The following is a 25,989-nucleotide window of genomic DNA, read 5'->3' as shown; positions in this document are numbered from 1 at the left end:
ACTTCCCAACCACTGATGTCAGGCTAACAGGTCTATAATTTCCTTTCTGCTGCCTCCCACCCTTCTTAAATAGCACAGCAAGATTTGCAATTTTTCAGTCATTCAGTACAATGCCAGAATCTATCAATTCTTGAAAGGTTATCATTAATGCCTCCACAATCTCTCCAGCTACTTCCTTCAGAACCCGAGGGTGCATTCCATCAGGTCCAGGAGATTTATCCACCCTCAAACTATTAAGCTTCCTGAGCACTTTCTCAGTTGTAATTTTCACTGCACAAACCCTACTTCCCTGACTCCTTTGAATGTCCGGTATACTGCAGATGTCTTCCACTGTGAAGACTGATGCAAAATACACATTCAGTTCCTCTGCCATCTCTGCCTCTTTCAATACAATATCTCCAGCGTCATTTAGTATTGGTCCTATATCTACCCTCAACTCTTTTTTATCCTTTATATACTTAAAAAAGCTTTTAGTATCTTCTTTGATATTAGTCACCGCCTTCCTCTCATAATTCATCTTTTCCTTCTGAATGACCTTCTTAGTTTCCTTCTACAAGTTTTTAAAAGCTCCCCAATCCTTTATCTTCCCGCTACCTCTGGCTTCCTTGTATGCCCTCTCATTTGCTTTTACTTTGGTTCTGACTTCACATGTCAGCCAAGGTAGTGTCCTTCTTCCCATTTAAAATTTCTTGTTATTTGGAATATATCTGTCTTGCACTTCCCTCATTTTTCGCAGAAACTCCAGCCATTCCTGCTCTGCTGTCCTTCCTGCAAACATCCCTTTCCAGTCAACTTCGGGCCAGTTCCACTCTCATGCCATTGTAATTTCCTTTATTCCACTGAAATACCGACACGTTAGATTTTATTTTTTCCCCTTTCAAATTTCAAAGTGAACTCGATCATATTGTGATCATTGTTCCCTAAGGGTTCCTTAACCTTAAGCTCTCTTATCACTTCTGGATCATTGCACAACACCCAATCCAGCACAGCAGATCCCCTAGTGGGCTCAACAACAAGCTGTTGTAAAAAACCATCCCTTAGACATTCTACAAATTCTCTCTCTTGATCTCCAGTACTGGCCTGGTTTTCCCAATCTACTTTCATGTTAAAATCCCCAAGGATTATCATGACATGACTGTTATGCTACAGACATACAAGATCTGCAAGAAAAAGTATAAAATTGCTTAGACATATACATAAGAATAAGAACCTATCATAAAAGGAGCAAGTTACAGACAATTACTGAATCATAGACAAAACAGTAGAAGATATAATTGGCTGAGCTATCAGTTAGCACTTGCCAATTGTTTTCAATTTGATTCCTGATGTGGTCCGTGGATTCAGTGAAGATCACTTAGCCCTTTGAAATCTCACTCTAAGCATCATCAAAATAGCTGAATTCATGGTCAAAGGCTACATACAATGAAGAGGAGATAAAAGGCTAATAACAGAAGAATGGTGTAATTGTCTGTGGTCATAGAGTTATAGGAGATATTGGAGACAGAGAGAGATGAAACTGAACCATAATAAGTACTGAGATCTTTTTAAAACTGAGTTGTCAAGGCAGGATTGGTTAAAGACACCATATGTTTGGATGATCTGAATGTTAAAAAGCATAGACGTAACAGGCTAACTATGAGATGAAGGCATTTGCAGAGACAGGGTTGAGATAGGATGGAAATAATAAGTGCCACAGGGAGAGAGGTAAATATTATTTATTATGGGGAAATTTGGAGCTCAGAACCTCAGCTCAAGATGGAATTGAATATCAAAGTTGTGAGAAAGTTGGTTAACGCAAAATTAGTAGCTCACTGATGGCTAGATTTTGGATAGGTAGACTGTAAACAAAACTGCAGAGAACTTAGAGCTGATAATTTTGCCAAGGGACTGCACTTTAATGAGTGGAAGAGAGTAGGCTGAGAAGGCATCTTTGAAGGACAGCATAGGTGTGATCTTGGAGCGGGGAAAACAAGCCTTTTCTGAAACAAAAAAAAAACAGAATTGTAAGAAGTTAACAAGTTCATCAGCATCTGTGGAAGCAAAAGTTCTATTAATTTTTCAAGACAAGACCCTGCTTTGGGATTGAGAAGGAAAAAAGTTTGCTAGTATTTAGCATTACTGGGTGTGCCAATGGAAACAGAAGATGATAGTTGATAGATGGAACAAATTTGGGAGGAGAAAACTAGGTGGACAAGTCAGTTATTATGGGAGAAGAACATCAAGGATATGGGACACCTAAAACTGAAGTATTTATTCTTCTTTCCATTGGTTTGTTTTCTACATAAGTGAATTAAAATAGATGCCATCTATCACATGCCATACCCTTCCCCATTGGTTCCATCTGCCTATCATCCCCTCACCATCTGGTACCACCTATCATCAACCAACCTTTTCTCTCACTCTGCAATCCTCCATCCTTCTCTCCCTGAACAATACTTTCCATTGTCATATTCTAGAAATCTTTCCTTCTCCCTCAGTCCTGATGCAGACATCAATCCAAAACATTAACACATCTTCTGCATCCACTTTATGGATTTAACTGCTCAACCCTTCCAGTGTTCTATTTTTCTCTTCCTGATTCTAGCATTTTTTTAAATTATCTTCAAGCCTTTACTGGAGAAGCTTTCACTGGAGATTCTCGGGTAACAATCTGCACCACAAGGATGAAACCAACCAAGGGCAGCCTCTCTTTGAAAGAGTAAAGCCATTAAAGTATTGTAGTATCATGGACAAGATAAAGAATTGTAGTTTTAATGACAGACTATTTCATTTTTAAGATCCTCTTGATGTTGTGAAAAGGACTGAAGTATCAAAAGAGAGATTGAAACATAAAGTAACAATACATTCAAGAACTTTATGTGGTCATCGAAGTTAGAAGTGAGGCAAAACTTTTTTAAAAAGTCAATATTCATTTGAAAAAGCTTATGAGAATGATGATTTTAAATGGGGAAGCTGTGTACTTGAGGAGAGACACCAAATTAGCTCATCTCCTACTTCGGGAAGAGTATGGAGAGCAAGATAATTGAAGTGTATAATCAATTTAGTAGAAATTAGGTCAAAATAAGAGAAAATTTTGAAAAACAATTGTGTTCAGGAGAAGGAAATTAAGAAAATGGATTCTTTCAGTGAGCAAGGAGAATCTGTAGGAGCAACAACTGGCTCATTTAATAATATTAATGATCTTCATGTTTGCTGGAGTGAGGACAGAGGTAGCTGGAAAAAGGGCTACAGGAGAACATCTGGCCATAGATTAAAGAATTTCAGGTTGCTTCTCAACTGGTCCACTTGAGCAGTTCTCAAGGTCAAACCAGACTAGGCCAAATTCAATAGCCTCTGGCCATTTATAACTTCAAAGATAAATTTACAACACTATTATTAGTGTGAGCTGCAGAATGAATTAAATCAGGACAGTGCAATCAAAACATTCCAATTATATTTATATTCATTGTTCGTTATGTCGAGGTTTTCTGTATTAATTAGATCACTTTATTCTGTCCTTCAAAATATTAATTAATAGTTTTAAATGCAACCTGCGGCTGCAATAAATTTTAAGCCAATGTTTTTTGGACTCTGTTGAAAATTCCAGAGCTGATATTCTTCAGCCAGCTGGCTCTTTGTGAGCAGCATTTTAATTAGTGAAAATTCAGGGAGAAAGAATGACTCGAGGCCATATATGACATATAGCAGATGCCTTTATTTGTTTCAACTGAATAAATTCATTAATTTTAAGTCAATATTGTATGTTGTACAAATAACTTTTACTTCCTATAACCAGGGCCAAGAAATTCTTTTGAGCAGATATGTTTTTATTGCTGCACCATGGAATTTTAGCAAAAATTCTGTTGCTGAGCATGATTAGGCACCAAATGTGTTAGTAGTGAACTTCTGTAACATACATGCAGTTTATATGTGGACACATAAAGCCTGTTAGGCATCCACAGTAACATCACATGATGTACAGTGCAGGATTTGATGTCATTAACGCAAAGTTTCCCTGTGAATCTGAGAACTGGTATTGGAAGAGGCCTTGGATGTTGGCTTGAGGGTGGATATGACATGTTTTAGAGAAGGTTTGGCCTTGGTTACCCATTGCCAGGAAGTCCAAGATGTTAATTATGTATATAGTATTTTTTCCCATTCCCCTTCTCTTCTCTGATCACTTTATCATTTCACCCCTAATCTCCCAATTGCCTCTTCCCAATCTACTGCAAGTGGCTTCAAATCAATCCTTCCCCTGTCTAAACTGACCCTATTCCATTCCCCACCCCTTTTCCCTCTAATCCTTGCACATCCTTTTTGCATCATCTTACTTCCCCCTTCATCTACTCTTTCTGACTCCATTAGTGATAAAACCCTTTCTTATTTATCAGGACACAGACGGAGGTAACTCAGTCATTCATGTCATGTTGACTCCGAGCACAGCAATCCCTTTTCACTTCTCCACACAGGTAGCACACCAGGTTAGGATTAAACCCCACTTTCAGAGGCTATAAGGCATGGATATTCTGCAAGCATTAAAAGGGTATCTAACATCACTACAAAATCGAAATCAACTCAGTAAATGATGGGACGCTACAAAGTGCTGCAGAACAGAGAGACTCAGGGTACAAATACATAATTCCCTGAAGATGGTGACACTTGTGGACAGGATGGTGATGAACACACTTGCTTTTATTAGTCAAGGCATTGAGTACAATTATGCCATGTTGCATGTGAGACTATATTTGGACTATTGTGTACAGTACTGGTTTTCTAGTTATAGGAAGTATATCATTACATAGGGGAGAGTACAGAAAAGATTGATAAGGATATTATTGGGACTGGAGGGTTTTAGTTATGAGGGCCTTTTCCCCTCGGAGCATAGAAGGCTGAAGGTTGACTTGTAGTGGTATATAAAATCATGAGGGCAAAGGTAAGATGAGTGTATATTTTTTTACTGGGGGAGGGGAGTCCAAAATTAGAAGGAATAGATGTAAGGTGAGATGTATAAGGTTTAAAGGGGGCATAAGGAGCAACCTTTTGCACACAGAGGACGGTGGGTATGTAGAACAAGTTGCCAAGGGAAGTGGTAGACATGGTGAAATTCAATGTTTTAAGGAACTTGGACAGGTACATGGGTAGGAAAGGCCTAGAGATAAAGACCAGATGCAAGATAGCTCAGGTAGACAAACTGAATGGCATGGACATGTTGAACAGAGGATTTACTTCCATGCAGTTAATTCTTTGGCTGCATGAGATACAGACTCAGTTTTAAGCATCACCCATGGCTTAAACAGGCCAAACAGATTTCACTAATCTAACATATGTACAACTACAATAACCTTCTGGGTTAAGCAATAAAGCAGGCAGGTAGCTGTCTCTGAGTAAATATGCAGCAGTGCAAGATCTGTAATAGCAACCAGAGCCTGCATGGGAGAAAGTTATATGCTGGGACCCCAGAACAGGAACCAGATTGAAGGCTGTCAAGTCTGGTACAGAAGTTTTTTATAATAACTAACTAAGAGTTATGATTCAAGAAGTGACATATCTCATAACTGATCTTGGAGAAAAAAATCAATACTCATTTTCCATCATTCATTCTACCTTTATATCAATTCCCAATCAGTCTTCCAGTCTTTCCTATCCTTCCCAGACATTGCCCTGATCTCACCACCACAAATGTGATTCTGAGAATCCAACATTCCCCCTCTACCGCACTGAAGTCCAGGGACAATTCCTACGTGCTTCACAGATGAGGCCTACTACTACTTGCTTCTGTATCTCTTTACAAGCCAGATGTTAAATTTTGACAATAACAAGTCCTTAGACGTTGTTGCTAGAGTAGCACAGAGAGTAGAGCTGCTGCCTCACTGTTCCAGCCACCTGGACTCAATCTTGGCCTCTGCTATTGTCTATGAGGGATTCACACACTTCAGTTTCCTCACAATTCCCAAAGCCATGAGGGCTCACAGATTAAATGGTCTCTTTAAATTGCCTCCAGTGCAGGTGAGTGGTTGGAATTTGTGAACATAAGAGGTTACAAGAAAATTTAATGAGGCAATAGCATTTTCTGCAAACCTGCATAGGATCAATGGGCCAAACGTCCTCTTCCTATTTTGCAAGAGAATATGGAAAGACAGATTTGCTATTCCCTCCCCTGACCTTGCTACTTTTATAACCCAGATCACCTCATCTTGCTGATGATTTCTGCCTCCACACTCATATCAAAGCCTTGCCAACACAGGTCTCTACCTCCTTCTCCAAATTTTAACACATAATAGTACAAATGAAGTGTTCTGGACACAAAAATAATCCTGAATAATGTTCAAGAGAAAAGTAGTTCTGGAAATGGCCCTCTTTTCCAAAGAATTAGATTGTCAGTAACTTTCTCTAGACATTAACACTAGTCAAGCAAATTTCTATTATGTTTCTCATTCCCTTTGTTCTCCTGAAACCATCACTTCAGCACAGCTGATCTGTGTCCTGTAATGGATTACTTTGGTCCATGAGATGATCAGAATCAGGCAACTGTACAATGAACTACATAATAAATAAATATAGGGAAAGAAAATGGAGTTTTGCGCGTGCACGCACACACACACACACACACACACACACACACACACTTACTTGCCGAACAGTGTGAAGAGGGAATGACCTGGGTGGTGGAGATCCTTAATGATGGACGCTGCCTTCCTAAGGCACTGCTCCTTGAAGATATCTCAGATGCTACAGTGGCTGTTACCCATGATGGAGCTGACTAATGTTTTCAAGTTTCTGCAACTTGTTTTGATCTTATGCAGTGGCCCCCACCCCCCATTCCAGATGGTGATGCAGCCTGTCAGAATGCTCTCCATGGTACATTTGTAGAAGTTTTCAAGTGTTTCAGTTGACAAAGCAAATCTCCTAAAAACTCCTAATGAAGTAGAGCTGCCATCATGCCTTCTTTATAGTTGCATCAATATAATGGGTCCAGGTTAGGTCTTCAGAGATATTGACACCTGGAATTTGAAATTCCTCACCCTTGCCTCTTCTGATCCCTCTATGTGGATTGGTTTGTGTTCCCCTGTCTTACCCTTTCTGAAGTCCACAATCAGCCCTTTCGTCTTGCTGACGTTGAGTGCCAGGTTGTTACTGCGACACCACTCAGCTAACTGATATATCTCACTCCTGTACGCCCTTTGTCACCATCTGAAATTCTGCCGACAATGATTGCATCATCAACAAATTTATAAATGCTGCTTGAGCTATGCCTAGCCACACTGTCATGGGTGTAGAGAGAGTAGAGCAGTGGGCTAAGCACACATCCCTGGGGAGTGCCAGTGTTAATTGTCAGCGAGGTGGAGATATTATTTCCAGTCTGTGCAGATTCAGTGCCTATTTCTGACACAGTGAAGCAGGAGGCAATTTCAACACCTCCACAATGAATTGAGCACCTTGTCACATCTCTAGCCTTCATTAACTAATCAGCAATGTTCTGGATTTGTTTTTGACTGTACATAGTGTATGAATTTTATAACATATGTATTACTCTTAATCAGTTCCATCAAAATACAACCAGGAGCAAAAGAAAGACAGAACTCCATACCCAAACTTTTAGGCCTCATGTGAGAGGTGTTGAAAATCACTGGCAGTGAAACCAATGTGCAAATGATAGGTCCTCAAACAGTATTGAACAAAATGACAGGATCATCTGGTTTTTTTCTGGGTGGGGGGGGGGGTTGTTGTTTAAGTATGAGTTGAAAAGAATGCAGCCAGGAGGCCAAAGTTGGATGCGTTTCACCGTCTTTCTTCACACATCCTGGCAGTATTGGCTCGACAAGTGAAATTAATCTTGTTCTCCAGCTGGGAAAGATACCATCTGGAACTCTTACTCCTTCATCAAGTGGTTGCTGACGTGTACTTAGATGGATAGTTATCTGCCAAAACACTGTCCCAGTAGCCCATGAGGATATACTGTTGACTTCTGGGGTATGCTCTGTGGCTGTTGGTAGGATTCAGAAGCTGTCCTTTACTATTACTAACAATACATCACAAATTGCTAAACACTAAATGGCAACCCAGAACTATTTCAATTATCTTTGCATAACATGGAGAAAATGGACTTACAAAGTAAATGATGGTGAAATAAAATTCTGAAAGTAGTGAATTGTATTCCCTATTCAGATATAACTCTATCAGTTTACCAGAGAGTGAGATCTGCATTTTTATTGGTATTCAATTAGTTTTGCTTAAAGCTACTTTACTTTAATCCTGGTACAAAATAATGCTTACAGAGGCTCACTTCATACACTAGTCCAGTCAAATTAGAATGATTTGCACTGAATATAACATCAGTATAAAAAATAACAGGGTGAAAAATATGACAGACAGCAATGTTTGTCCAATATTGTCTTAGTTGTTGATGTGACAAAGTAACAGATTTTGTGTTAGGTGAGATACAAAGCTTCCATCAGGCAAGCAGCTTGATGCCAGATGAGAGCTGGCAAAACTTACAAGTACAGCTGGTGGATGAAATGTTTTTGTCCAAAGGGACTCAAAGCAGACACCCAGCAATGTTTAACAGACCGAGTTTAGCCATGCCATCAGTCATCTATTTAGAGAGAAGGACACACACATTGCCACCCGTTCGCTCAGCGACAAATCTGGATATCAGTTACTCCACTCTTTGGCAGCGCTACTACCACATCGCAGCAGGAACTGGTTTTTCATCGGTGGAGTGAGCCTTTGCACAAGAGATTCAGAGATATTTATCTACAAGCTTCAGAACAGACAGCAATGACATGGCAGATGGTCAAAGACACTCTATGGTATTGTGTACCTGACAGAAACTCAGCAAACGAAAGATGGTTAGCCTGTAGCTCAAACTCTACATTTGCGCATAAGCCTCTGTAAATTATAGTTAAAATTACCTGAAGTAAACACAGCAGAGATCTGCTTTGAGCTTTCCATACACCACAAACTATTCACCTAAAGCTGTGCAGTTTATTAAGTGAATCAATTGGAAACAGTGTGTTCCAGGTTGTTTTCAGCTCATGTCCTCAGAGACAGAATGCATTTGCTTGTGTTGTTTCCAGAGAGCCTAATGCTATTTAAACCCTGAATACTTCTCAGAATGGGTTACAAACCATTTCTTAAACATGGTCAAAGGAATAGTAAAGAAGAGTTAGTATTTCATGGTCATTTGAATGAGCTCTTGAATTGGTTGCCATGGAAATAACTTACTTTTAAGCAGCTTAGCCTCTCAAATCTGTAAAGAACATTCCAAACAAATATAATAGCAGTTGAGAGGTGACCTTCAACTGAAAAGCTATGAAAAATTTTTTAAAAATTATAGTTAATATGGTAGAGATATTAATGCACAATTTGCAGATTTAACTATTTGACATGATTTCCCTTAAGATAAAAAAAAATCACAGAGAATAAAATCCAAACCAGTGAAGTTCTGATATATGGTCTTCTTCTCTTTCAGCCACAGTCCTGCTCATAAATACTACCTAGCTGTGAACCCTGTTTCCGGACTGCTTTACCTATCAGACACCAGCACCAGGAAAGTGTACAGAGTGAAGTCCTTGACTCAAACCAAAGATCTCTTAAGGAATTCTCAGGTGGTGGCTGGAACTGGAGATCAATGTCTCCCTTTTGATCAGAACCATTGTGGAGATGGGGGGAAAGCAGCTGAAGCCTCTCTCACCAGCCCCAGAGGTAAAGAGCATTGTCAATTGAACACAGAAATTTTACCTGTAGCTTCAAAAATTTACAACAAGTTGTCCTCCTTGGGTTGATTGAAAATGTAGGCAACAACTGAACGTTTAGGATGCCAGCTATACCATACGATGATGTGTAACTCATTAAAGTACAAGTACATTAAACTAATTGGCAATCCAGCTCATATTTGGGCTGCATCAGGTGCCTTCTTTGTTATAGAAATTTCCTTCAAGTTGAAACATTATAATCATGGAACAGAAAGTAGTCTACAGTGTTATCACATTTTGTTTAAAATGCCTTCAATTATTTGAATGAGATTGCAATCTGTTAAAACAGTGGGGATCTCATTAAAATGTATTTTCATGGTTTCAAAGGTACATTTAATGTCAGAGAAATGTATACAATATACATCCTGAAATGCCTTTTCTTCACAACCATCCACAAAAACAGAGGAGTGCCCCCAAAGGATCAATGACAGTTAAATGTTAGAACCCCAAACTCCCCCCCCCCCAAGATCCCCTCCCTCACGTGCGTAAGCAGCTGCAAGCAACGAACTTCAACCAGCAAAGAAAAGCGTTGGCACCCGCCACCGAGCACGCAAGTGTGTAGCAAACAACAATAAAGACACAGTCTTGCAGCACTCCAGAGACTACTCATTAACCAGGTATTTGACATACCACAGGCTCTCGCTCTCCCTAATAGGGGAGACAGAGATGTCTCTGTTTCACAGCGAGAGGGGTGACATAACAAATGACTTCTGGTTTACGATGTTAAAAGTTTATTGCGTCACTTTTTCTGAGCTCTATGCCCAAAGATCTCAGGTCTCCGGGCACATACTCTTAGATCTTGCTACTCCCATGACACACTAATCTCCTGCCCAGGAACTGACCTCCAATCCTCCCATCTTCAGCATCACGAAATCTCAGACCTCCAAAGGCAAGAGCAGCTCTTAGGTCGCACCCTAGGCATGCCGAATAACGGCCAGTCATGAAATCCCGAGAGTGGGTCTCATTCCCGCAAAAAACAGCAAGTAACTCCAGGTCAGAGTCTTCAAAAGAATCCTGAAAAGGAAAAACAGAGATATTAAAGATAGAAATAGAGCTGTGTCCGAAACTGTATTTTGTGCTTATACGGTTTTAGAGGTGATGCATGCATTCAGTCACATATTCTTTTTTTCCTTTCTTTTAAAAATTTAGTTGATTAAAACCCTAGTTTGCACATCACACCATAAGTCTGACTTTCAAGGTCAGAGTGAATCCCCTGTTGTGCCTTTGATATTGTGTGCAGATGATATAATTCCTTCTGCCACATTCCTTGTGGAGCTTTATAAAGGAATTTCAAACTACATGGTTTGCAGGATGGCAAGCACACAGGTTTCATTTCCAGTGACCTGAGTTCAAACCTGTGCTCTCTGTCCATATTTAATGCAGTTTTCCTGCAACAAATAGCAAGGGTTTCCTCCATGAGCAGTCGCTCCCTCCTACGTCCCCAAAGATGTACTGGTTAGTTGGATAAATGCCATCATAAATTGTCCTGAGTATGTAGATAAATTTTAAAATATTGACGGAGTTGATTGCAATGTGAGGAGGACAAAATCTGAATCAGATTTATTATCACTGACACGTCATGAAGTTTGTTGTTTTGTTTCAGCAGTACAGTCCTAAGACACAAATATCGATAAACTATAAAAAAAACTGCAAGGAAATAAATAACCAGATATTGTTCGTAGGTTAATGCACTGTTTATGAATCTGAAGGTAGAGGGGAAGAAGCTATTCCTAAATCATTGAGTGAAGGTATTCAGGCTTCTATTCCTCCTCCTCCTCCCCGATGTTAATACTGAGAAGAGAGCATGTCCCAGATGGTGAAGGTCCTTGATAATGGATGCCACCTTCTTGACTTACCTTCTCTTGAGAAGACCTTGACGGTGGCGAGGGCTGTGCTATTATGAATCTGACTGAGCCTACAACTCTCTGGAGTCAAGTTCCACACAAGGTTGTGAAGCAACCTGTCAGGATGCTCCCCACCATATTTCTAAAAGTCTGTGTTGACATACCAAACCTCCTCAAACTCCTAACAAAATAGAAGTAAAATGAGAATTGTGTAGTATCATTGTTATTGGATGCTTGATGGTCAGTTGGTACAGGCTTATGGGGACAGGGTCTGTTTATCTGTTGTTCTATAAAATAGTATTGCTATCTAATCTTTCTTCCTTCAGCTCATAGTACCATCCTATCACTCTACAATGACAACATACACCCCAGACCCCCAACACCACCACCAGCCAGCCACAGAAATCTATACCAACTTCCACAACAAGATAGAGGACCCTCATTTCATTCCTCTCATCCAGTATTAGGTACCAGCACAAATACTGTATCTCTCCCCTCACCAACATAAATCACATTCCACCAATGTTCACTATCCACCCATTTAATATCGACATTTTGCTACTTATTTCAAGAAAGCTGATGCCTTTACTATTGTAATCCATGATGTATAATGTTCCCAATTACTTCCAGTATTCCACTAGAAATGTTGTACTGAAGTACGTTAAGTATTAATCCATTCAAATCACCAATATTAATCACCAGATATGCATCTTTTACACAAATAATGCTTAAAAATTCACTGCCCAATGCATCCAGGTAGACAGCCTTATTTCTGTCAATATTTGTAAGATAATATTCCTGAAGCAAGAATGTATTGCAGTCACGTGAAATTAGTTGAGAAGGTGATGGACTGCATTTAGATTCAATTGTGAGCACTTTACAGATATGTAAGCGTTCAATATTCTGACATAGGTACAGTTGTCTCAAACTGGCTTACCTTTTTCTCAAGCCTTCCAACCCCAATTGAATTAAAAATAAGAATACTTTATAGCTGGTTAAACAAAGCTTTGAATATTGTGTTTACATTCACTCATGTACTTTAGTATTTGGCACCAGGTTTGCATTTTAACCCTTTTCCCCCTCCCCCTCCATACCTCCAGAAAGTCCATACACATGATTTCTAGTGCTTTAACTTCTTGAAACTCTGGACAGAAGTATAATGAAGTATTTATTGTAAATAATAGATAATATCATTTGAACCCTTAAAGAAGAAATAGAATTAAAATTCCATCCAATGTAATTTAGTTCATTTTGCTTAGTTTACTCTTGAAGAAACAGCACAACTGTCCAATCCATTTTCAAAATGTACATTACAGCCCTGTAGTACTCCGACCACATTTATTTCAGCCTCAGTGGTAAATAGTCATGGGTCAGAGTATCACATTGAAGCATCGTTATTTACTAAAAACGACCACTGAATTCATTATCCATTTAACATGAATTTAGAACTATCAAGGCTGTGAACAACTTTGATCATGGTGCCACCAATCACAAAAGGAATTATTATTCTTTTCACTTGGCTCATCTGGAGAAGAGGACAGAGTGTGCCTGAGTAACTTTCAAGATTAATTTAAAGTCACAAAAGCTTAAGTGGTGAAGTTGTTAGCTGATATGTTCAAGTTCACATCAAGTTCCCAGTATTATTTCTGTAAAGTCAAACCAATGACTTTGTAGTAATGATCAATATATTTGAGAAATGGGTGATTTTCTTTTGCTTTAACCTAAGGTCCCCATAATATGTGGCATGACATTATCCAAAATATTGGATTTTGCTTTCCCATTGAATTTAATTAACTCTATGTGACTCACTGCTAAAATAAGTGGTTTCACAAGATACAATGACTGGCAATACTTATTTTGCAGCAGTGAGTTGAAAAAGCAGTCACTTCTATCAAGAGGAAAATCAACTACCTTCGTAATGCAATGCTGCGATTTCTCAATATTGCCTCATGACCTATAATGTTGCTTTTGCTTTCAATTTGCTTTCTGACTATTACCAATCAGACGGGCAAGTATTCCCACTCAAAAAAAATCAGAAGTTAAGAATAAACTATTGCAGTGAAAGGCTTCAGCAGAGCTTATTGTTAAGATCATGCCATAATAATTTATTTTGTACTGCTAGCCTGTTAGAGACTCTTTATTGAATACCATTGCTATCTTAATAGTCAGGATGGTAGCATGAGTCAATAATCATTTTGCTTTTAAGAACATTGCTGAAGTAACATTTTACGTGGATTGATTGAATTCTTCAAAAATATGTCTTCCACAAAAGTGAGACTGCACTATTAAAGGCTTTGTGTGAGAGACAGAGATGAAAGCAAGATTGCATCATTAATAACTTACAGGCAGGCAAAATGCTGCTATTTTAGCCACAGGTATCAGGAGAAATATCCAGAAAATGCTGGATACAGTCAGCAGGTCAACTAGGAACTGTGACAAATGAAATTGAAATTGCATCTCAGCTCACTTCATCATAACTGGATGCTTGCCTACCTGCGAAGAGTTCCCTGCATTTTTCCAGCACCTGCAGTATTTTGGTTTGAAAATCATTTTGACACAGTAGATTGAAATGACTTAATCCACAATGATAACAAATAGAAAAATGCCTTGATTAGAATTATATACTTAGATTAATATAAATATGTAAAATATTCTTCACTAATTATGATATTTTACTTTTTTCAAAATACCATGTTGCTTCTTCATGCACAATGGAAATACTTGATAGAGTATGTTAAGACCCATAATGTGAAAAAATAGAACAGTACAGCATTGGACAGACCATTTGGCCCACAATGCCGTGCTGATCTTGATGTCAATTTATACTAAATGTCCTCCTCCTGTCTGTTATCTATATCCCTCCATTCCCTTCACATTCATGTGTCTATCTAAAACTCCTCCAAGCTGCCTGCTTCCCTGATAACAGATTCCAGTTGCTTACCACCCTCTGTGTAAAAAAAACTCACCCTTCACATACTTTCAACTCCTCCCTCTAACCTTAAAACCATATCCTCCAGTGTTTGACTCTTTTACCCTGGGGAAAAGATTCTGGCTGTTAACCCTCTCTTGGTTTCTCATAATTTTAAAAACCTCTGTCAGATCTCCCCTTAGCCTTTGAGACTCTAGGGAGAACAACCCAGGTTAGTCCAGTCTTTCCTTATGGCTCATATCTCTAATCCAGACAGAATTCCAGTAAACTTCTTCTACATCCTCTTCACATCTTTATAATGAGGTGACCAGAACTACACACAATTCTCCAAGTGTAGTCTGACTAAAGTTTTATATAGATGCAACTTGACTTCCTTACTCTTATACTCAGTACCCCTAATAATGAATGAATGCAAGCATGCCATGCACTTTCTTGACCACCTTATCCACTTACATTGGCAATTTCACTGACCCCAAGATCACCCTGTACCCCAATGCTATTAAAGGGTTTACCATTAATTATATACCTTCTTCTTTCATTTGACATCCCAAAATGCAACACCTCACATCCATCCAGGTTAAACTCCAATCTGTCACTTTTCTTCTCACACCTGTAACTGATCTATATCCCTCTGTTCTCTTTGATAGTCCTTTATGTTTTCTTGCTTTCAAGCACAAACTTGCTGATCCTCCCATTTACATTTTCATCCAAATTATTGATATATGTCACAAATAACAGAGGTCCTAGCACCAATACCTGCAGAGCACATTGGTCACAGACCTCATCCAAGAATAAAAGCCTTACACCCCTATTCTCTATCTTCTATCAACAAGCCATTTCCAAATCTAAATTTGCAATTTACCCTTAATGCCATGCATCTTTAACTTTCAAATCTCCCTTCTATAAGGAACCTTATCAAATGCCTTACTAAAATCCGATTAGATAATACCCCCTTGCTCCACACGAAACTGTGCTCATGCAGGCCACATCTTTCCAAATGCACATAAATCCTATTCTCAGTATCCTCTCCAATAGCTTCCCTTCCACTGACAAAAGGCTCACTGGCCTATAATTACCTTGAATGAATACATTACATGAGCTACTAACAAGAGAAAATCTGCAGATGCTGGAAATCCAAAGCAACACACACAAAATGCTAGAAGAACTCAGCAGGCCAGGCAGCATCTATGGAAAAGAGTACAGTTGGCATTTCAGGCCGAGACCCTACATGAGCTACTCTCCAGTTCTCTGGGACATTGCCTGTTGCTAGTAAGGACACAAAGGTCTTTGTCAAAGGTCCACCAACCTCCTCGCTTGCTTCCTTCAATATTTTGGAAAAAATGCCATCCATATATGAGAGCTTAGCTATCTTAATGCTTCTCAGAAAACCTACCACTACCTCCTCATTAATCTCAAAATATCCCAGTATATTAACAAGCCCAACTTTGCTTTCACTATCCTCAAAAACTTTCTCCTCAGTAAATACCACTGCAAAGTACTTATTTTGTACCTTAGCCATTTGCTGTGAATCCAAGCACAATTTTCCTCTTTTCTCCTTCAGTTGACCTACCTTCTTTTGGATTTTCCTCTTTTTTCTTAAAACAGATATAAAATGCCTCAGGACTCTCATGATCCTGCTTATCAAGGAGATTTCATGTTTTTTTTTGATTTTCCTGATTGCTTGCTAAAGCACTTTCCTGTTGTCTTTATATTCTGTCAGTCTGGTTTAAACATTATGTATGTTTCCTTTTCCTTCCTGACTAAATCTAGGACCTCTTGGGTCAACCAAGGTTCCCTTACTTTGCCATACATGTCTTTACTCTGTACTGAAACGTATCTACTTGGACTCTGATCATTTGGTCTTTAAATAACACAGCAGCTGGTCCCAATTAACTGCCCCGGATCTTGTCTTTTCCTATAGTAATTTGACATCTTCCCACCAAATCCAATTGTATCCTTATTCATACCTGGCTTAAAACAATGAGTTATGGTCACTATTCCCAAAATGTTCGCCCACAATCAGGGCTGTCATACATCCCAAGACCAGGCCTGGTCTTAGATCTTAGATGCACCATGTGACTGGTAGTAGTAGTAGTTCGATCACTCGAGTTAGTATGATGCTCTCCTAAGGGATTGTCTACTGGTAGGTCCTCAGTAGGTGTAGAGGCCAATCCAGGATCTACTCTGAATACATACAAAAAAAATTCAATTGATTGAGGGAAATAATCTGCATAAAGTGAGTATAGTGAAATACTGTGAAATATAATGCATTGCAGGATGTCACAAACATGAATATCCAGGTAGTCTTTATTTCCTTTCTTGTGGTGTTGATGGTGGAGTAAATGTTGTCCAGGTTTGAAGAACCTATCCCCATCTCTTCCTCTTGCCTATCTGAGAAGACAATATATAAGAGCTTGAATAAGATTTGGTTTCACTGACATACATAAAAGCATTCAACCCCCAACCCTTTGTTCACCTAAATGAGCATTATAAGCAGGGATTTTGTTCAATTAAACAGAATTTTTATTTGTGAATTATATGCTCCTTTTTTCTCACAGAGCCCAGAAAAGCAGGGAAAACTGTAAAGCATGAAAACCAAAAACTTCAAAAATTGAAATGTCAGCAGCTCAAAAGTATTCATCCCCCTTTGCTCAGTACTTGGTTTAACCATCTCTTGCAGCTAGTACAGCCAGTAGTCTTTTTGGATAAATCTCTATTAGTTTTGCACAATGTGATGGAGCAAGATTTGTCCATTCTTCCTTGCAAATTCCTCAAGATGCACCAGGTTAGTTGGGGAGTGGCAGCAGACAGCAATCTTGAGGTTTTGCCTGCGATGTTTGATTGGGTTAAGGTCAGGACTGACTGGCCCACTGAAAGACATCAATTTTCTTCACCTGAAGCCACTCCATGGTTGTTCTGGTTGAAAAATTGACTTTCTCCCCAGTTTAAGTTTGCTGGCAGAGGCTATCAAGGATCTCTTTGTATTTTGCAGCACTTAATGTCGAGGTCAAAAAGTTCCACTTTAGCCCCATCTGACCACAAGACATTCTTCCACATCCTTACAGTATCCTCTAAGTGATGCTTTTTTAGCTGGGGCTTCTTCCTTGCTACTCTTCTATAAATAACCTTTTTGTGCAAGGCCTTAGAGATTGTGGAGCTATGAACTTCATCTCCAGTTGCAGCCATTGACTTCAATAGCTCACTCAAAGTGAATGTCGACATCACAGTAGACTCTTTTACAAGTGCCATTCTTCTCCAGAGAACTGAGCTTAGAGAGGCAGCCTGACCTAGGCAGAGTGGCTGTGATTTCATATTTGGGTTTTCACTTTTTCACGATAGACTGCATTGAGCTCCAAGGTACGTTCAGTGCCTTTGAGATAGTCTTGTACCCTTCCCCTGATTTGTGCTTCTCTGTTATCATTTCCCTGATTTGTCTTTGTTTTGGTTTGGTCTGTTGAAAATCTACCATACTATTGGACCTTACAGAGAGAGGGGTTATTTATGCAGGTGATCCTCTAATTTTCTACATCAACAAATTGGGTGAGTTGGTAAGGTAATATAGAGTATTGTAACTGAGGAAAGTTAGCATAGTAATTAATTAAAGTGAATGGATACCATTTCAGCCTCACAATTTTGGTTTTTAATTTTTAGTAAATTGTTGACAGGCTTTGGATATTTTTTCTTTTGATTTGACATGATGCACAAGATTTTGTAGATTAGCTCAAAAAGTCCTCCTTCAATATATCTTAAAATTAGAAAATGTGGAAACAGTTGTGGGGGCTGAATACTTTTTCGGGGCAGGGCATTCTGTGAAATAGGTTGCTTTGCAGCCACAGTACAGAGCAATACATAAAAATACAATATGAAATATAAAATAATAAATACGTAGTGCAAAAAGAAAGCTAAATAGCGAGGTAGTGTACATGGGTTCATGAACCTTGCAGAAATCTGATGATGGAGAGGAGGAAGCTGTTCCTAAAACAGTGAGTTTGCATCTTCAGGCTTCTGTACCTACTTGCTGATGGTAGTAATGAGAAGAGGGCATGTTCTGGATGGTGAGGGTCCTTAATGATGATGCCACCTCCTTGAAGAACTACCTTTTGAAGACATTTTTGATAGTGGATAGGCTAGTGCCCATGAAGCAACTTATGATGAGACAAGGGAATTATCTTGTACTCTCCCTGAAGTGCTGCCCTGATGATGAGCTCAAGTCTGCATTGTGTTCCTTGAACAAATAATCTCATGACTTACCATCAGAGGTGCTTTCACTGAGCATGTTTAAAAAAGGTCCAAGCCATATTGACTCAAAATAAATGGAAGATGCTAATCTTACCTTGGGTTTGGATGGAGCACATGCAACCCATGAATAATTCCCTGATCTATTGCAAGGAAAGGATTAATGGAAACATTATTTTTATCAAAATGACAGTTTAAAATTTCAGCTCACTGTTTGAACAGAATAATGACAAAACTTTTTAATAGATCACAACTTTAAAAATATTTTAATATGTCAAACTCACTACATTTGGAAAACTACTTGTTATGTTCCTAATAAAATATTTAAAGAGCTGCAAAAATGAATGCAAACATTAAAAACAAAGGAGAAAATTGCACTGAATGTGGCCAGTAAGGTAATGGTAGCTTCTATTTGTATTTGGTTCTAATTAAAAATATTTCATGTTTATCCAAATCACATTGGTAGCATTGTAATGTGTTGATAATTGTATCTAATTACAGTTTGGAAATTGCCACTGCCCCCGGTGCCTTGTTGCTTGGCATAAACAATAAGTTGGAGAGCAGAGTTAATTGGGCTTCAGTAATTTCATAAATTTTTCATTTCCTTTTCTCTAACTTGAGTTGGTATTGTGGGAGTATTTTGTAAAAAAATAGAGAAAGTATTATTCTATTTCCAAACTTATGCTTGCCTATGAGGACTGTTAGATCTATCCTCTGGTTATATAGGTGGAAAAAAGTAGCCTTTGTAAGTAGAATTTATCCTTCAAATGACACAAGAAATGGATTGGATAGGGAGTTACTTCATAAGTATATGTGTAAATGGCTGCTGTATTTTCTATAGTTCAATCATAATTACAATGTTAAAGTACATCTGAAGTTCTGGCAAGCCTTAGTGTGACAAGCAATTTTGAAAGATTCTAAATAATTAATTTTGTTTTCTTTGCATGTTGCCAACTTCTCTCACTCATATTTTCTTTACCTTGCTGCTTTCAAATAGGGATAGTGGTAGATAAGTTTGGATTTATCTTCTTTGTGGACGGGACCACCATTCGGAAGGTTGATCAGAATGGCATAATCACAACGATAATTGGTTCCAATGGTCTAACGTCAACACAACCTCTAAGCTGTGACTCGGTAATGGATATCTCCCAGGTAAATATGTAACACTACAGATCAGACTTTCAACCATAATAGAAAGTAGATGCAATTCAATAAGAGACATTGAGGTGGATAGTGAGCCCAGAATTCTGACTGTATTTCATGTGTGCCAATCAGAAGTCTGGGGATTAACTTGAAGAGACTTCAGACCTCATTGAAGTTCTTTGCAAGAGGCTTTGGTAAAGATGATGCCTCCACAGGTAATCTTTGCATTCACTCAGAATAATTTGGAGTATCCCTAAAGTAGTTTTTGGGAGGATGGTTGGAAGAGGCTATGGAAGGGGATATAAATAGAAAGGCCATTATGAAAATTCAGTCAGCTATTGCTATTGCTCCTGACTGCACAAAACAAAAGAACTTAGAAGCTCAGTAACTGGTGAAGTTTCTTTTTGCCTGCCTTTTTCTATAAATAAACCATAAGACAAACCTTGGGTCATTCAATTAGAAAGTGCTAAGTGACCACCAGCTTCCCTTAAGGCTGAAAACTCACTCTTTTGATTGCTTCATTTTTTTTGGCTCATCTCGCATTCCAAGAAGTTGGACTCACAACATTTGGCTTTTTAAGGAGCCTAATTTGTTCATATTTCTAACCCCCAAAATGTGGTCTTTCAGATGTACCTAATGGTTTGAAAATGGAAGTCAAGTCAAAAAGATAGATAGTGAAAAGTCTACCAAAGTGAAACAACCTCCAATGAAGTTATTGACACTTATCGCATGTTTAAATTTAATAAGTTTCAGGACCACAACCCGTTCTCAATTACGCTACCAGAACAGGTGGTTTAACTGGCTCTTGAAAGCTTGTCTTTGATCAGAAGTAGCCTCCAAGTTTTCAAGAGTCTGCTGTTATTAGAAGGAAGCCATATATAGCATCATATTAGTGAGCCAGCTTCTGAAGTTAAACCACAATTAAATAAAAGATTCTTTGTATTCTCCATAGTCACTATTAGGAACTTGGAGCAAAACCATCTCTGATCCTCCAAGCACAATATGTTCTTGCTTTCCTGTGTAAAATTCAATCAAGTTATGCATTACATATTAATTGAAAAATTGATGAATCCATTGCAAGTATGACTATGATTTTATCATTATTCTCCACCAAGACTTCAACCTACAGCACCGTGATGTGAGGTGAGAGCTGTACTACTGTGGGGACAGAATGTTAATGAGAATAGAGTGAGGTGTGGAATTCAAGTTCTTACAGTGTAAGGTGCATAAATAAATTATAGAATAGCAGAAGAATATCCCACAGGGTAATGTCAAAAAAAAGTTGCATTCTTTCATATTTAGGTTTTGCAAGCTTTTTCTTGTGATTTATTCACTTTAATTTCATTTTCAGTTGTATGCAATCCAGGTGTTATCTTTCATTGTTGAAGAGATGCAGAGATTGTTCCATGGCTTCAGTGGTTTCTTCTCTGATCAATAAATCCCAGATATTTGGTAGAATGTGTGACTTTGTTCAGTTGAGATGAGAGCGTTAATAATTACATTTGTAAGGAATTCATTATCATAAATTTAATATGGAAATCTGGTGACAGCAGGAAAACATATCACTATGGAAGATATCTGCTTTGTAAGATATGAGACAGCAAATGTTAAATTAGCTGACACACCTAGAATGGTCCAAATGACCTGTTTACATCATTCTTGGATAATGCAACTCATTGGTTTTATGTATTCCTGAAATCTTCAGAAGAGAAAAGCATGCAGAATAAATAATGGGAACCAGGTGACTTATAGCAAAAATAATTTTATTGTTTTGTACTTCAAATGAACAGAAAGATACATGTTTTTTCATAAAAGAGATTAAAATTCAGAGGAAATCTTTATTCTGATTTCTTTGTGCCAATTTCCTTTTCAGCATCAATATCCACCACAAGATTTTTCTTCCCTCTTTCCTGTGGTACAGTTTCACAATGCTGCAGCATACTGTGGTATCTCATTCACGCCAACCTAATCTTCTCTTCATGCAACACACACACACACACACACACACACACACACACACACACACACACACACACACACACACACACACACACACACACACACACACACACACACACACACACACACACACACACACACCATCCAGAGTGCACTGCCTAAAGCAATCAAGTGTAGAAAACAGAAAGTTTATTCATCTCTCCAAAAGTACAGGCAAAAAAGCCAGCAATTTCCCTCAGTAACTTGTTATGGTTATTGCTTAAAAGGATGGCTGAAGCTGACTCAATTGTGACTTCTAAAAGAGTATACAGAAATGTGAAAAGGAAAAGAGTAGAGACTGAGACAGGAGAAATTATTTTGAGGAATATGGAAACAAAACAAATACTTTATGTCTATGTTCATGACAGAAAACATAGAAAACCTTCTGAAAATAGTAAAGAATAGTCTTAGTTTTGGATAAATCAGTCGGACTGAAAAGCATTATATTCCCAGCATTCAAATTCCTGAATTCCAGGATTTTGAAGATAGATGTGGAAATAATAGATGTATTGGTTGTCAACATCTAAGTTATTCCCATAGGTTCCAGAATGCAAGTTTGTAAATGTACAAACTAGTTAGCCAGACATCAGGAGTGAGTGAAGTCATGAAATCTTATCACTAGAAAGACACTGAGAAAATAGAAATAAAATTGGGGTGTATTAATTGAACTTATGAAATGGAAATCATGTTTGAAAAATCAATTAAGAGTTTCTATTATGAATTATTTCATCTAACAGATTATTATGTTAAGGCCAAACCAGCTGATGTAGTGCATTTAGACTTTCAACTGACTTTTGAGGCACTTTTGAGACTTTTGAGAAATTATTAAAAAATAAGTTAAGTGTCTGTAGATTATATTAAATTGGTTATATATCAGATAATGGATTAAAAAATAGAAGAATTGGAATAAACTGGTTACTCTTAGTTCAGACATGCGTCTGATTGGGAGCCACAGAATTTGGCCCTGATGTTCACAACCTATACCAACAAGATGCATGAGGAATTCAGGTGCAGGCAAGGAAAGGGATACTTGTGGTATAGGGAACATCGTGATGGCTGTCTAGTTTGGAAAATCAGTCCTGAGGAAAAAGGCCAGTCAAGGTTTGACTGAATGCTGAGCAGGACAGAATAGTCCACTCACTCATTTAATTCTTATGTTCCTATGAATAAATTCCTAAAATTAAAATAGAATGCTTCATTTTCTGATACAGCAGAGTCTGGGACTAATTGGTTTGTTCCTTCAGTTGTCAGAAACACAATGATCTGAATGGACCCTTCTATATTATTACCTGGCTGAAATCATGTAACTCAGCATAGAATACATTCATAGCTGGGACATTACTGGCCTTTATAAATTAATGGAAATGAAGCATATTTTCACTGTCACAATGATTAAATGCAACTTTCCATGTGCCAAAAATATGCTAAAACCAATGGTTTTACTGGAATACAAATGTTATTTCTCAAACTGGAGCCAGGGAAAAAAGAAGCATTAGGCGATGTGACTTGAATTTAAAGATTTTTTTTTGGCAAACCTCCAAATATAATGAATAGATAACCTGATTGGTCACCAGAGAAAACTATGATTAGCTTCAAGCAAAGTAGGTGACTTGCAGGATTGAAATAGCATTAATTTTTCAAATATTCTTCCCTTGGTTTGCATTAATTCCATAGTCTTTGATTCAAAAAGATTTTGATGAATATAACTGACTTCAAATTGTTGTAAGGTATCTTAATTGACCATTTATAAAACTCATGACCTCAACTCCAATCCTTTGTACACTCGGTTGACTATCAATGGCTTCTGGGCAAGGAAAAAATAAGCAAATCTTCAGGGTTCCACAAACAAGAGCCCTTGTAAGGGGAATGTGCAGGTTAGGATGAATCTTGACACTTTGGTATTTGTTCTGAATGGTAGACAGGAAGTCTGTTTAGTGTATGACTTCTGATATGTGCAGAAGAGTTCCTACTTCTGATTTCAAATCATAATTTGGTCTTAGAATTCAACCTTATGAAGTTCAGAGAAGATTTGAGTCAGAAAATGCTGAAGCAAAAGCTGAAAAAGAATTTGATGTGGAGGAATAATATCAAGTCACTCAGAAACAGCAATTAATGGAGCAACTAGATTGTTGAGTTTACTTTTATTTACTGTATGACAGTAAGCTTCTCTAAGACTATACACTTCTCTAGTTAGTTGCATAGATATTGTACCTGTTTGCAATTGTTTCTTCAGTTTCTGAATTGCATGTAAAAATGCAAAAATCACATTCTTTGAGATGTTTACACCATTTCCAGTGCAAATCCTGTACATTGGGAAACTAGATTGAATAATTCAAAACTGCATTCATTCTCAAGCTTGCGTTTACCCATCATATATTCTGAATGTGATAACATCATCAATGTTTTAATCAATGAACCACAGAAACTCACCATAAAGCATGAGATACATCAGAATGAGAAGGAACCACGTGTGATTTAAAGTTTTCTCCTGGGGTTATCATGTTTATGTTCAAAGAAATTATCTTATGAATATTTTATCAGAATAAAATCAGTGCCAATAAGCATCTGAAGGGCTCAAGACTTCTACAAGCTGTTAACTATAGTTCACAGACATATTGCTCACTTGGCCCAATGCTACCATGGATCATGTAGATCAGAACAACACACAATCATAAGAGAACACCAGGCAACAATACCCACCTGTAAAGTGAGTAGTCCTGTTTCTCTCCTCCTCATTGATGTGGATGTATCTCTTTAGAAGCACTAGTCAACTGATCAGCATACAAATGATGAGGTGCTGTCGATCATACTTTAATGCAAGTAGCAATACAAAGATTTCATAAGGTAACCATGACCCGATTTCATAATTTTATGAACTTCTGATTTGGCATGAATCACTGTCTCTGGTTGTCTGATCTGCTGAGTTCCTCCAGCATTTTGTGTGCTACTTACAGTTTAACTTTTAGGTAACTATATCCACATTAGACAGCAAAATGCCCAGACTAATACAAAAACCAAGATTTATCAGAATGATCACCAGGAAAACTTGGTCTACAACCTTGAATGAAGGTGAATGAGAAAAAGGAGTCTTTATAACTTGGTTGTTACACAGAAGGTAATATATATCTTTCTAGATGCTGAAATTTCCCTCAGTGGCTACTTTATAAGGACACCTGTACACTTGCTTGTTAATGCAATCATGCAGCAGTAACTCAATACATAGACAAGCATGCAGACAAGGTCAAGAGGTTCAGTTGTTATTCAGTCCAAACATCAGATTTGGAAAGAATATTGATCTAAGTGACTTTGGCAGTGAAGTGATTGTTGGTGCTAGAATGGGTGGTTTTAGTATCTCAGAAACTGCTAATCTCCTGGGATTTTCAGGCATGACAGTCCTGAGAGTTTACAGAGAATGGTGCAAAACACCAAAAAAAAAACATCCAGTGAGCAGCAGTTCTGTGGGTGAAAACATCCTGTTAATGAGAGAGGTCAGATGAGATTGGCTAGACTGGTAACTATATCCAGCTCAAGCTGACAGGGAGGTGACAGTAACACAAATAACCTTGTGTTCCAACAGTGGTGTGCAAAATAACTTCTCTGAGTACACAACACGTTGAACATTGATGTGGACTGGCTACAACAGCAGGAACCAATGAGCATACATGCAGTGACCACTTTATTAGGTGCTGACTAATTGACAATCTGTTCAGGAAAATTATTTTCACATGGACCAAGATACAATAAAAATGTTTTCTTGCATTCTGTTATATATATGAAATCATAACATAGCACATTGAGCTAGAATAAGGTAAAACAATAACAATGCAGAATAAAGTGTAAAAGCTACCAAAGAAATGTCAAGCAGGTAAACGATAAAGTGCAAGATCCTAATGAGAAAGATTGTGAGGCCAAGAGTTTTTCTTGCTGTACAGGAAGTCCATTCAACAGTCTGATAACAGTGGGATAGAAGTGGTTTTGAATTCTCTGCCCAAATAGAGACAGGAAAAGAGAGAACGTCCAAGGTGGGTGGGGTTTTTAATCATGCTGGCTGTTTTACTAAGGCAGTGAGAAGTATAGACAGAGTCCAGGGAGGTGAAGCTGGTTC

At 38.2% G+C, this 25,989-nt stretch overlaps 1 protein-coding gene across 1 annotated transcript in view; it reads left to right on the top strand.

Annotated features, from left to right (window-relative positions):
- Window positions 1–25,989, top strand: part of LOC132398041 (teneurin-1-like) — a 742,532-nt gene that overhangs the window by 608,395 nt on the left and 108,148 nt on the right. The window contains exons 20-21 of the mRNA XM_059976960.1: window positions 9,452–9,684; window positions 19,741–19,895. Coding sequence (XP_059832943.1) covers window positions 9,452–9,684; window positions 19,741–19,895 — 388 coding nt within the window. The remainder of the gene's footprint in view (window positions 1–9,451; window positions 9,685–19,740; window positions 19,896–25,989) is intronic.

This window comes from Hypanus sabinus, chromosome 8 (assembly GCF_030144855.1).
Source record: "Hypanus sabinus isolate sHypSab1 chromosome 8, sHypSab1.hap1, whole genome shotgun sequence".
In the NCBI taxonomy this organism is placed as follows: Eukaryota; Metazoa; Chordata; class Chondrichthyes; order Myliobatiformes; family Dasyatidae; genus Hypanus; species Hypanus sabinus.
The sequence above is the reverse complement of the archived record's forward strand: the minus strand, read 5'-3'. Positions and strand labels throughout refer to the sequence as shown.